Below are 14,456 nucleotides of genomic sequence, written 5' to 3' on the forward strand. Positions count from 1 at the left end.
TTCAGGTTCTGGTGCATTTGAGTGTGCACATAAAGTTGTGTATTTTCAGGCTCTGGTGCATTTGAGTGTGCACATAAAGTTGTGCATGTTCAGGCTCTGGTGCATTTGAGTGTGCACATAAAGTTGTGCATGTTCAGGCTCTGGTGCATTTGAGTGTGCACATAAAGTTGTACATGTTCAGGCTCTGGTGCATTTGAGTGTGCACATACAGTTGTGTATTTTCAGGCCCTGGTACATTTGAGTGTGCACATAAAGTTGTGCATGTTCAGACCCTGGTGCATTTGAGTGTGCACATAAAGTTGTGTATTTTCAGACCCTGGTGCCTTTGAGTGTGCACATACAGTTGTGCATTTTCAGGCCCTGGTGCATTTGAGTGTGCACATAAAGTTGTGCATGTTCAGGCTCCTGTGCATTTGAGAGTGTACATAAAGTTGTGCATGTTCAGACTCTGGTGCATTTCAGTGTGCACATAAAGTTGTGCACTTCCAGGCTCTGGTGCATTTGAGTGTGCACATTAAGTTGTGCCTGTTCAGGCCCTGGTGCATTTGAGTGTGCACATAAAGTTGTGCATTTGAGTGTGCACATAAAGTTGTGCATTTGAGTGTGCACATAAAGTTGTGCATTTGAGTGTGCACATAAAGTTGTGCATTTGAGTGTGCACATAAAGTTGTGCATTTGAGTGTGCACATAAAGTTGTGCATTTGAGTGTGCACATAAAGTTGTGCATTTGAGTGTGCACATAAAGTTGTGCATGTTCAGGCTCTGGTACATTTGAGTGTACACATCAAGTTGTGCATGTTCAGGCTCTGGTGCATTTGAGTGTGCACATAAAGTTGTGTATTTTCAGGCTCTGGTGCATTTGAGTGTGCACATAAACTTGTGCATGTTCAGGCTCTGGTGCATTTGAGTGTGCACATAAAGTTGTGTATTTCCAGGCTCTGGTGCATTTGAGTGTGCACATAAAGTTGTGCATGTTCAGGCCCTGGTGCATTTGAGTGTGCACATAAAGTTGTGCATGTTCAGGCCCTGGTGCATTTGAGTGTGCACATAAAGTTGTGTATTTTCAGGCCCTGGTGCATTTGAGTGTGCACATAAAGTTGTGTATTTTCAGGCTCTGGTGCATTTGAGTGTGCACATAAAGTTGTGCATTTTCAGGCTCCGGTGCATTTTTGAGTGTGCACATAAAGTTGTGCATTTTCAGGCTCCGGTGCATTTTTGAGTGTGCACATAAAGTTGTGCATGTTCAGGCCCTGGTGCATTTGAGTGTGCACATAAAGTTGTGTATTTTCAGGCCCTGGTACATTTGAGTGTGCACATAAAGTTGTGCATGTTCAGGCCGTGGTGCATTTGAGTGTGCACATAAAGTTTTGCATGTTCAGGCTCTGGTACATTTGAGTGTGCACATAAAGTTGTGCATTTTCAGGTTCTGGTGCATTTGAGTGTGCACATAAAGTTGTGTATTTTCAGGCTCTGGTGCATTTGAGTGTGCACATAAAGTTGTGCATGTTCAGGCTCTGGTGCATTTGAGTGTGCACATAAAGTTGTGCATGTTCAGGCTCTGGTGCATTTGAGTGTGCACATAAAGTTGTGCATGTTCAGGCTCTGGTGCATTTGAGTGTGCACATAAAGTTGTGCATGTTCAGGCTCTGGTGCATTTGAGTGTGCACATAAAGTTGTGTATTTTCAGGCCCTGGTACATTTGAGTGTGCACATAAAGTTGTGCATGTTCAGGCCGTGGTGCATTTGAGTGTGCACATAAAGTTTTGCATGTTCAGGCTCTGGTACATTTGAGTGTGCACATAAAGTTGTGCATTTTCAGGTTCTGGTGCATTTGAGTGTGCACATAAAGTTGTGCATTTGAGTGTGCACATAAAGTTGTGCATGTTCAGACCCTGGTGCATTTGAGTGTGCACATAAAGTTGTGTATTTTCAGACCCTGGTGCCTTTGAGTGTGCACATACAGTTGTGCATTTTCAGGCCCTGGTGCATTTGAGTGTGCACATAAAGTTGTGCATGTTCAGGCTCCTGTGCATTTGAGAGTGTACATAAAGTTGTGCATGTTCAGACTCTGGTGCATTTCAGTGTGCACATAAAGTTGTGCACTTCCAGGCTCTGGTGCATTTGAGTGTGCACATAAAGTTGTGCATGTTCAGTCCCTGGTGCATTTGAGTGTGCACATAAAGTTGTGCCTGTTCAGGCCCTGGTGCATTTGAGTGTGCACATAAAGTTGTGCATGTTCAGTCCCTGGTGCAATTGAGTGTGCACATAAAGTTGTGCATGTTCAGGCCCTGGTGCATTTGAGTGTGCACATAAAGTTGTGCATGTTCAGGCCCTGGTGCAATTGAGTGTGCACATAAAGTTGTGCATGTTCAGGCCCTGGTGCATTTGAGTGTGCACATAAAGTTGTGCATATTCAGGTTCTCGTGCATTTAAGTGTGCACATAAAGTTGTGCATTTTCAGGCTCTGGTGCATTTGAGTGTGCACATAAAGTTGTGCATTTGAGTGTGCACATAAAGTTGTGCATTTGAGTGTGCACATAAAGTTGTGCATTTGAGTGTGCACATAAAGTTGTGCATTTGAGTGTGCACATAAAGTTGTGCATTTTCAGGCTCTGGTGCATTTGAGTGTGCACATAAAGTTGTGCATATTCAGGTTCTCGTGCATTTAAGTGTGCACATAAAGTTGTGCATTTTCAGGCTCTGGTGCATTTGAGTGTGCACATAAAGTTATGTATTTTCAGGCTCTGGTGCATTTGAGTGTGCACATAAAGTTGTACATGTTCAGGCTCTGGTGCATTTGAGTGTGCACATAAAGTTGTGTATTTTCAGGCTCTGGTGCATTTTTGAGTGTGCACATAAAGTTGTGTATTTTCAGGCCCTGGTTCATTTGAGTGTGCACATAAAGTTGTGCATGTTCAAGCCCTGGTGCATTTGAGTGTGCACATACAGTTGTGTATTTTCAGGCTCTGGTGCATTTGAGAGTGCACATAAAGTTGTGCATGTTCAGGCTCTGGAGCATTTAAGTGTGCACATAAAGTTGTGCATGTTCAGGCCCTGGTGCATTTGAGTGTGCACATAAAGTTGTGCATTTTAAGGCTCTGGTGCATTTGAGTGTGCACATAAAGTTGTGAATTTTAAGGCTCTGGTGCATTTGAGTGTGCACATAAAGTTGTGCATGTTCAGGCCCTGGTGCATTTGAGTGTGCACATAAAGTTGTGCATGTTCAGGCTCTGCTGCATTTGAGTGTGCACATAAAGTTGTGCATTTTCAGGCTCTGGTGCATTTGAGTGTGCACATAAAGTTGTGCATGTTCAGGCTCTGGTGCATTTGAGTGTGCACATAAAGTTGTGCATTTTCAGGCTCTGGTGCATTTGAGTGTGCACATAAAGTTGTGTATTTTCAGGCTCTGGTGCATTTGAGTGTGCACATAAAGTTGTGCATGTTCAGGCTCTGGTGCATTTGAGTGTGCACATAAAGTTGTGCATTTTCAGGCTCTGGTGCATTTGAGTGTGCACATAAAGTTGTGCATTTTCAGGCTCTGGTGCATTTGAGTGTGCACATAAAGTTGTGCATTTTCAGGCTCTGGTGCATTTGAGTGTGCACATAAAGTTGTGCATGTTCAGGCCGTGGTGCATTTGAGTGTGCACATAAAGTTGTGCATGTTCAGGCCCTGGTGCATTTGAGTGTGCACATAAAGTTGTGCATGTTCAAGCCCTGGTGCATTTGAGTGTGCACATACAGTTGTGCATTTTCAGGCTCTGGTGCATTTGAGTGTGCACATACAGTTGTGTATTTTCAGGCCCTGGTGCATTTGAGTGTGCACATACAGTTGTGCATGTTCAAGCCCTGGTGCATTTGAGTGTGCACATACAGTTGTGTATGCTCTGGTGCATTTTTGAGTGTGCACATAAAGTTGTGCATGTTCAGGCCCTGGTGCATTTGAGTGTACACATAAAGTTGTGCATGTTCAGGCCCTGGTGCATTTGAGTGTGCACATAAAGTTGTGCATTTTCAGGCTCTGGTGCATTTGAGTGTGCACATAAAGTTGTGCATTTTCAGGCTCTGGTGCATTTGAGTGTGCACATAAAGTTGTGCATTTTCAGGCTCTGGTGCATTTGAGTGTGCACATAAAGTTGTGCATGTTCAGGCTCTGGTGCATTTGAGTGTGCACATAAAGTTGTGCATTTTCAGACTCCGGTGCATTTTTGAGTGTGCACATAAAGTTGTGCATGTTCAGGCCCTGGTGCATTTGAGTGTGGACATACAGTTGTGCACTTTCAGGCTCTGGTGCATTTGAGTGTGCACATAAAGTTGTGCATGTTCAGGCTCTGGTGCATTTGAGTGTGCACATAAAGTTGTGTATTTTCAGGCTTTGGTGCATTTGAGTGTGCACATAAAGTTGTGTATTTTCAGGCTCTTGTGCATTTGAGTGTGCACATACAGTTGTGCATGTTCAGGCTCTGGTGCATTTGAGTGTGCACATACAGTTGTGCATGTTCAGGCTCTGGTGCATTTTTGAGTGTGCACATACAGTTGTGCATGTTCAGGCTCTGGTGCATTTTTGAGTGTGTACATAAAGTTGTGTATGTTCAGGCCCTGGTGCATTTGAGTGTGCACATAAAGTTGTGCATGTTCAGGCCCTGGTGCATTTGAGTGTGCACATAAAGTTGTGCATGTTCAGGCTCTGGTGCATTTGAGTGTGCACATAAAGTTGTGCATGTTCAGGCTCTGGTGCATTTGAGTGTGCACATAAAGTTGTGCATTTTTAGTCGCTGGTGCATTTGCCTGTGCACATAAACGTATTTCCTGCCAATGGTGTATTTGTGTGTGCACCTTTCCTGACCCTTATGAGTAAGAAAGTAAAACATTTTTCTTTTGTTCATCCCTTATATGGTTAATAAAGTAACAAAAACAGTAGGAATACTTTGTACTTACCAAACTTTCCCATCATTAACCTACAGAAAAGGGAAAACAAAATGATAACCATTCACTTTATAATGTAGTCAAACAGCAGGTTTATAAAGAGAATAACTTGTAGTCTAATACATCTGTCTGTTATTTCCCTTAGAACACAAAATACTAAAGTACAAAAGCAGCTAACAATATTAGATATGGCTAAAGCAAGGTGAAAGAAGTGACAGTTAAAGGGACAGTGAACCCACATTTTTTCTTTCGTGATTCAAATTGAGCATGCAATTTTAAAGGGACACTCAGGTTAAATTAAATTTTCATGATTCAGATACAGCATGTAATTTTAAACAACTTTCCAATTTACTTTGATTAAAAAAAAGTGCACAGTCTTTTTATATTTACACTTTTTGAGTCACCAGCTCCTACTGAGCATGTGCAAGAACTCACAGACTATACGTATATGCATTTGTGATTGGCTGATTGCTATCACATGGTACAAGGGGAGTTGAAATATACATAACTTTGAAATTTGTTATAAAAAAATCTACTACTCATTTGAAGTTCAGACTAAGTGCTATTGCATTGTCTTGTTATCTTGCATTTGTTGATTATGCAAATCTAATGTGTTGACTGGTCCTTTAAGCAACTTTCTAATTGACTCCTATTATCAAATTCTCTTGGTATCTTTATTTGAAAAGCAAGAATGTAAGTTTAGATGTCGGCCTATTTTTGGTGATCAACCTGGGTTGTTCTTGCTGATTGGTGGATAAATTCACCTACCAATAAACAAGTGCTATACAGAGTCTGAACCAAAAATTGGCTGGCTCTTTAGCTTAGATGCCTTTTTCAAATAAAGATAGCAAGAGAACGAAGAAAAATTGCTAATAGGAGTAAATTAGAAAGTTGCTTAAAATTGCTGCTCTATCTGAATCATGAAAGAAAAAATTGGGTTCAGTGTCCCTTTAAAGTGAGACTTTTATGGATCAGATAGAGCATGCAATTTAAGACATTACTTTGTCCTCTTGTATCCTTTGCTGAAAAGCATACTTAGGCATGTTCAGGAACAGCAATACACTTCCGGCAGCTAGCAGGTGATTGGTGGCTACACAAATATGCCTCTTGTTATTGGCTAACCAGATGTGTTCAGCTAGCTCCCAGTACTGCCTTTCTGCTCTGTACCTGACTTTAAATTGACAGTTAAAATGAAACTTTATTGGACAGGATACACTGTTTTAAACAACTTTCCAATGTATTTTTATGATCAATGTTGTAAAGTTTTCTTGGTAACCTTTGTTAAAGAGTAAAAAGTGCCTTTAGCCTTCTGTTCATAGCAATGTTATACAATGTTTCAGACACTATTGCCAGATAGTGCTAAAGATGTGTAGTCTCCCTAAGCTGCTATCAGGCTACCTAGGTATGTTCTTCAACAAAGAATTCAATCTGAATTATGAACGTCTAATTTTGACTTTACTTTCCCTGTAACGAAAAGGTAAGTATTTTTTTTAAAAAGGGTGTTTGTCAGTGCCCCTGTTTTTAATATGATTTTTATAAACTGGGCTTTAATTGAATAAACTTTACAATCACTTTAGTAAATAAGGCTTCTGCAGAGAAATATAGAGAGTGAGGAGAGAAAGAGGGACATTAAAAGGGGAGAAAAAATGAAACAGAAGACAAAAAACGAAGGAGAGGAAGACAGGATGGATACGTGGGTAATAAAGGGGGATAGCAAGTGATTGGAGCATCTGTTTTTCTAGGAACTAATTTCAGATATCTGACGACACCTCACACGATCGGGGGAACATAAGGTTCTGAAACTTGTGGCTTTGATAAACAAAATTCCTCTTCGTTCAATGTCTCGAGCATTTTGTTCCAGCTGGCCGCAGACTACTGAAAAGTCAATTATACTGCGGACAAGTCTCACTGATTGTTAGTAACTGATATCCAAGCAGGGTTTTCAGAGTGCCAATCAAAGCAAAGAATTCATTATTTTCAGAGGAACAAAATAAACAATATGTTTGCAGCAACTGAAAAGAAACAAGATTACACGACCCAGGATCAAATTATCATCGGATGTGGGAGAGAAACAACAAAACAAAAAAAATTAACCAACAAAAACATTGTTTCTCCAAAATATATATCACTGACGTATTGTTTATATTTTTTAAATAAAAGATGAGAAATAGATTTAACCTTTTGGCTGCAGGAAAGTGTTGAGATTGAGTAGCAATTCAGTGTAACCTTCCCAAATCAGCTAAGGGGTTAAACAAGTTTCTGTAATGTTTATCTGCAGAAAACAGAAATTAAAACCCATAAGATACGCTGTAGATAAAGCCGCATCATCAGCAACACGAAATACAGGGCATGAAAAGAGATAGAATTCATAACATTGTAAAGACTTAAAGATACAGTATACTTTATACCAGGTGCAGAGTTTAAAACGTATGGGGAGTTGCTCCTTTATGTTTATTTATATATATTAAATAGCTATCTCTAACAACCTAATCACATGGGCTGTGCTTGCAGGGAGACCAGACCTCATTAGCTTATCTCTGTATATTTATACAAAATCCTCCTTAACTGTATACACAGTGAGACCAATACTTAGGGCCTGATTCTCAAAAACTCACTGTCATGGAGGGAAATCATGAGCCTATTTTACTGAGCATTATAATGTAAAGTCTCTCCTTCACATACAGACTATTAATGGCTCCCCTTAATTAGATACACAATTCCCAAGGTACAAAATGCAATTAAAACAATCTTTAAGAGGGACAAAGCCTCTTACAGAATCTCACCAGACCAGAGAGCTTTAAAAAAATCAGCAATTTAGAGAAAACGATGAAAAATGAACATATTATTTTATCTCTGTCGACCCTCCACTGGGAATTTGGTTTCTTCTAGACTTTCTTGTGTACATAGCTTTTCTATAACTAATATTTCAGTATATGTGGGGATACAAAATAAAAGTAAAGGATATTTTTGTCACTAATTTATTATACTCCAGTAGGTAAAATGGTTAATTGAGAACAAATTAAACAGGAGGGTAAAAGAAAGAGTACACTGCCCCTTTAAGGAAATATTGAAACAAACAATTTAATACTTAGGCTGGATTATAGCCTATTTGTTAATTTAATGTTCATAGTGATGATAAATAAAGGATCCTCCCATTCTACTGTGCAAACAAACTAGATAAATATAAAATCAAACACCATAATGTCCAACAGCAGATCTCAAAACCTGACCTTATACACTCAGCTCGTCTACTAGTAGTCAAGCAAATGATAATCTTATTAGAAGTTATAAAAAGCAGTCGTATCAAGGTATCTTTCACACTGAATAATTAATCTAATCTATTTGTCACTGTCCTGTTATCACCACCAATTAATCTGTAAACATGGAAAACCCATTAAATAATTATATCAATGTATATATTATAAAAAAATGACACTCGTCCACAGAAGCAGACAGTCAATACAGAACTGAAACATATCAGCAGAGGTAATGGAATAGGAGTAGAACGTTGATCTGTAAAGGGAGGCAGAAGATGAATCCCTGCGACAGAATTTACAGAGAGCCAATGAAAAGATTTCCCAGAGGCGAAAACATGGTGTCATGAGGCAATACTCCCTTCATATCCCTCTGACAAGCACTGTACAGTGAGGGAAACTGGGTTTCAATATCCTCAAAACGCCTTTCACTGAAGAAATCAAGCACATCATGCTTCAACCACCTCCGATGGAGGCAAAGTTTAAACTGAGGTATTAATGAGGTGGGTGGGGTATTTATAGGATTTTGAGATATGGCAAACTTTGCCTCCTCCTGGTAGGAATGTATATCTCATACGCAACAGCTCGTTGACTCTCGCCACCAAATATGAAAGAAATGTCTTTAATGTCTTTTTAATCCCCTTTTCTAAGCAAAAATAATAATGTACAATAAGTTATTCCAGCAGGACATATTACAATCCTTTCTGTGTGATCACAAAATCATACCCAATATTTATAACAACATCAGAACTGTTTGATGTGGGCGGAGTCTAGGAAGAGGCTAAGCTACCAGGGGGAGGAGTCTAGAAATATTGGTGTTGGGTGTGTCTGGGAAGGTCTGTTCCTAAATTACAACCATCTTACAAACTCTTGGACAATTGGGAGCTACGACCAAACCTCAGGAATCATCAAGTTAATCTGCCATACAAGTCAGCAACCATTTCATCTGCTGTAAAACATCCATATAATACACTTCTTTTTAGTTTTATTTCCATTATAGCAATATATATTGGTGATAGTGGATGGCCTTTATTAGATGGCAATGGAAACAGTGTTAAAAAGCCAAGTAAAACAGATGATATAATAGTCTGCTCTATGACATCATAGCATATGCATACATTTCTAAAAATTGGAAAGTGTTTCATAAACAAATATAAGTAAGATGATGAGCATGCAAACAACAAGCTAAGGCATAAATACATCATACATCATCACCTTAAAGGGACAGTCTGTTTCAAGCAGTAAGTAGTGACATACACTTAATAGAAATCATTTTTACCTTTTATTTCATTTTTAATCTGTATTTGTTCAGCGTCCATTGCTTCCTGTAAGGAGCCTGTGGTCTCTACAGGAAGGTTTATCTAGCGTAATTTCATAAAACTTCTAGAGTAACATAGACTAGTTTAGTATTAAGTGAATAGACCGGAATAAACTGAGCGTTAGATTTGCCCATGCTCAGAATAGGCAGAATGCAACTGCCAATATGTCTACTCCCTTATCACCCTGAGGGCAGGGGCTACAATGAGAAATTCAAAGTGTTCATTTTGCAAAAAACATAATTTATGCTTACCTGATAAATTTATTTCTCTTGTAGTGTATCCAGTCCACGGATCATCCATTACTTGTGGGATATTCTCCTTCCCAACAGGAAGTTGCAAGAGGATCACCCACAGCAGAGCTGCTATATAGCTCCTCCCCTAACTGTCATATCCAGTCATTCGACCGAAAACAAACAGAGAAAGGAGAAACCATAGGGTGCAGTGGTGACTGTAGTTTAATTAAAATTTAGACCTGCCTTAAAAGGACAGGGCGGGCCGTGGACTGGATACACTACAAGAGAAATAAATTTATCAGGTAAGCATAAATTATGTTTTCTCTTGTTAAGTGTATCCAGTCCACGGATCATCCATTACTTGTTGGATACCAATACCAAAGCTAAAGTACACAGAAGATGGGAGGGACAAGGCAGGATTAAGCGGAAGGAACCACTGCCTGAAGAACCTTTCTCCCAAAAACAGCCTCCGAAGAAGCAAAAGTATCAAATTTGTAAAATTTTGAAAAAGTGTGAAGCGAAGACCAAGTCGCAGCCTTGCAAATCTGTTCAACAGAGGCCTCATTTTTGAAGGCCCATGTAGAAGCCACAGCTCTAGTAGAATGAGCTGTAATCCTTTCAGGGAGCTGCTGTCCAGCAGTCTCATAGGCTAGGCGTATTACGCTCCGAAGCCAAAAGGACAGAGAGGTTGCCAAAGCTTTTTGACCTCTCCTCTGTCCAGAGTAAACGACAAACAGGGAAGATGTTTGATGAAAAATCCTTAGTAGCTTGTAAGTAAAACTTCAAGGCACGGACTACGTCCAGATTATGTAAAAGACGTTCCTTCTTTGAAGAAGGATTAGGACACAATGATGGAACAACAATCTCTTGATTGATATTCTTGTTAGAAACCACCTTAAGTAAAAACCCAGGTTTGGTACGCAGAATTACCTTATCTGCATGAAAAATCAGATAAGGAGAATCACATTGAAAGGCAGATAGCTCAGAGACTCTCCGAGCCAAGGAAATAGCCATCAAAAACAGAACTTTCCAAGATAAAAGTTTAATATCAATGGAATGAAGGGGTTCAAACGGAACTCCTTGAAGAACTTTAAGAACCAAGTTTAAGCTCCACGGAGGAGCAACAGGTTTAAACACAGGCTTAATTCTAACCAAAGCCTGGCAAAATGCCTGAACATCTGGAACCTCTGCCAGACGCTTGTGCAAAAGAATAGACAGAGCAGAAATCTGTCCCTTTAAGGAACTAGCTGATAATCCTTTGTCCAAGCCCTCTTGGAGAAAAGACAATATTCTAGGAATCCTAACCTTACTCCATGAGTAATTCTTGGATTCACACCAATAAGGATATTTACTCCATATCTTTTCCTGGTAACAGGCTTTCGTGCCTGTATTAAGGTATCAATGACTGACTCGGAGAAGCCACGCTTTGATAGAATCAAGCGTTCAATCTCCATGCAGTCAGTCTCAGAGAAATTAGATTTGGATGATTGAAAGGACCTTGTATCAGAAGGTCCTGTCTTAGAGGCAGAGTCCATGGTGGAAAGGATGACATGTCCACTAGGTCTGCATACCAAGTCCTGCGTGGCCAGGTGCTATCAGAATCACCGATGCTCTCTCCTGTTTGATTTTGGCAATCAGTCGAGGGAGCAGAGGAAACGGTGGAAACACATAAGCCAGGTTGAAGAACCAAGGAGCTGCTAGAGCATCTATCAGCGTCGCTTCTGGGTCCCTGGACCTGGATCCATAACAAGGGAGCTTGGCGTTCTGGCGAGACGCCATGAGATCCAACTCTTGTTTGCCCCAACGATGAATCAATTGAGCAAACACCTCCGGATGGAGTTCCCACTCCCCCGGATGGAAAGTCTGACGACTTAGAAAATCCGCCTCCCAGTTCTCCACGCCTGGGATATGGATTGCTGACAGGTGGCAAGAGTGGAACTCTGCCCAGCGAATTATTTTTGAGACTTCTAACATCGCTAGGGAACTCCTGGTTCCCCCTTGATGGTTGATGTAAGCCACAGTCGTGATGGTGTCCGACTGAAATCTGATGAACCTCAGTGTTGCTAACTGAGGCCAAGCCAGAAGAGCATTGAATATCGCTCTTAACTCCAGAATATTTATTGGAAGGAGTTTCTCCTCCTGAGTCCACGATCCCTGTGCCTTCAGGGAGTTCCAGACTGCACCCCAACCTAGAAGGCTGGCATCTGTTGTTACAATTGTCCAATCTGGCCTCTCTGGTCTCTTGATCCAGATTTAGCAGAGGGGACAAATCTGTGTAATCCCCATTCCACTGACTCAGCATGCATAATTGCAGCGGTCTGAGATGTAGGCGCGCAAATGGCACTATGTCCATTGCCGCTACCATTAAGCCGATTACCTCCATACACTGAGCCACCGAAGGGCGCGGAATGGAGTGAAGAACACGGCAAGCATTTAGAAGTTTTGATAACCTGGACTCCGTCAGGTAAATTTTCATTTCTACAGAATCTATAAGAGTCCCTAAGAAGGAGACTCTTGTGAGTGGGGATAGAGAACTCTTTTCCTCGTTCACTTTCCACCCGTGCGACCTCAGAAATGCCAGAACTATCTCTGTATGAGACTTGGCAACTTGAAAGTTTGACGCCTGTATCAGGATGTCGTCTAGATACGTTCTAAGCTTGTCAATAATTTCATTCAATGGAGCTGTCTGGATGGCCTCTTCCAGGACCTCAAACCAGAATGCCGCCGCAGCAGTGACAGGCGCTATGCATGCAAGGGGCTGTAAAATAAAACCTTGTTGAATAAACATTTTCTTAAGGTAACCCTCCAATTTTTTATCCATTGGATCTGAAAAAGCACAACTGTCCTCAACCGGGATAGTGGTACGCTTTGCTAAAGTAGAGACTGCTCCCTCTACCTTAGGGACCGTCTGCCATAAGTCCCGTGTAGTGGCGTCTATTGGAAAGATTTTTCTAAATATAGGAGGTGGGGAAAAAGGCACACCTGGTCTATCCCACTCCTTGCTAATAATTTCTGTAAGCCTTTTAGGTATAGGAAAAACATCAGTACACATCGGCACCGCATAGTATTTATCCAGCCTACACAATTTCTCTGGTACTGCAACTGTGTTACAGTCATTCAGAGCAGCTAATACCTCCCCAAGCAATACATGGAGGTTCTCAAGCTAAAATTTTAAATTAGAAATCTCTGAATCAGGTTTCCCCGAATCAGAGACGTCACCCACAGACTGAAGCTCTCCGTCCTCATGATCTGCATATTGTGACGCAGTATCAGACATGGCCCTTACAGCATCTGCGCGCTCTGTATTTCTCCTAACCCCAGAGCAATCGCGCTTGCCTCTTAATTCAGGCAACCTGGATAATACCTCTGACAGGGTATTATTCATGATTGCAGCCATGTCCTGCAAGGTAATCGCTATGGGCGTTCCTGATGCAATTGGCGCCATATTAGCGTGCATCCCCTGAGCGGGAGGCGAAGGGTCTGACACGTGGGGAGAGTTAGTCGGCATAACTTCCCCCTCATCAGAATCTTCTGGTGATATTTCTTTTATAGTTAAAGACTGATCTTTACTGTTTAAGGTGAAAATCAATACATTTAGTACACATTCTCCTATGGGGCTCCACCATGGCTTTCAAACATAATGAATAAGTAGTTTCCTCTGTGTCAGACATGTTTAAACAGACTAGCAATGAGACTAGCAAGCTTGGAAAACACTTTAAACAAGTTTACAAGCAATATAAAAAAACGTTACTGCACCTTTAAGAAACACAAATTTTTGCCAAAATTTGAAATAACAGTGAAAAAAGGCAGTTACACTAACGAAATTTTTACAGTGTATGTAACAAGTTAGCAGAGCATTGCACCCACTTGCAAATGGCGTGTTGTTTTTTTTTTTTTTTTAAATAGTCACAACAACTGCCACAGCTCTACTGTGGCTTGTTACCTCCCTCAAAAACGACTTTGAAGCCTTTTGAGCCCTCCAGAGATATCCTGGATCATGCAGGAAGAAGCTGGATGTCTGTGTCTGTAATTTTTGCTGCACAAAAAAATCCCTCCCACTCATATTACAACAGTGGAAAGTCAGGAAACTGTTACTAGGCAGAATTCAAGCCAGCCATGTGGAAAAAAACTAGGCCCCAATAAGTTTTATCACCAAACATATATAAAAACGATTAAACATGCCAGGAAACGTTTTATATTACATTTTTATAAGAGTATGTATCTCTATTAATAAGCCTGATACCAGTAGTTCTCACTGCATTTAAGGCTTTACTTATATTAGTTCAGTATCAGCAGCATTTTCTAGCAAATTCCATCCCTAGAAATATATTAACTGCACATACCTTATTGCAGGATAACCTGCACGCCATTCCCTCTCTGAAGTTACCTCACTCCTCAGAATATGCGAGAACAGCCATGGATCTTAGTTACTTCTGCTAAGATCATAGAAAACGCAGGCAGATTCTTCTTCTAAATACTGCCTGAGATAAACAGTACACTCCGGTACCATTTAAAAATAACAAACTTTTGATTGAAGAATAAACTAAGTATAAAACACCACACTCCTCTTACGACCTCCATCTTGGTTGAGGCTTGCAAGAGAATGACTGGATATGACAGTTAGGGGAGGAGCTATATAGCAGCTCTGCTGTGGGTGATCCTCTTGCAACTTCCTGTTGGGAAGGAGAATATCCCACAAGTAATGGATGATCCGTGGACTGGATACA

The 14,456-nt window shown here is 40.7% G+C and overlaps 1 protein-coding gene across 2 annotated transcripts in view; it reads right to left on the reverse strand.

Annotated features, from left to right (window-relative positions):
* PARVB (parvin beta) overlaps nucleotides 1-14,456 on the reverse strand; it is a 207,399-nt gene that overhangs the window by 71,044 nt on the left and 121,899 nt on the right. For both annotated transcript variants that reach the window (XM_053719050.1, XM_053719051.1), the window contains exon 8: nucleotides 4,936-4,955. In XM_053719050.1, coding sequence (XP_053575025.1) covers nucleotides 4,936-4,955 — 20 coding nt within the window. The remainder of the gene's footprint in view (nucleotides 1-4,935; nucleotides 4,956-14,456) is intronic.

The sequence above is a fragment of the Bombina bombina genome, chromosome 6 (assembly GCF_027579735.1).
Source record: "Bombina bombina isolate aBomBom1 chromosome 6, aBomBom1.pri, whole genome shotgun sequence".
Classification (NCBI taxonomy): Eukaryota; Metazoa; Chordata; class Amphibia; order Anura; family Bombinatoridae; genus Bombina; species Bombina bombina.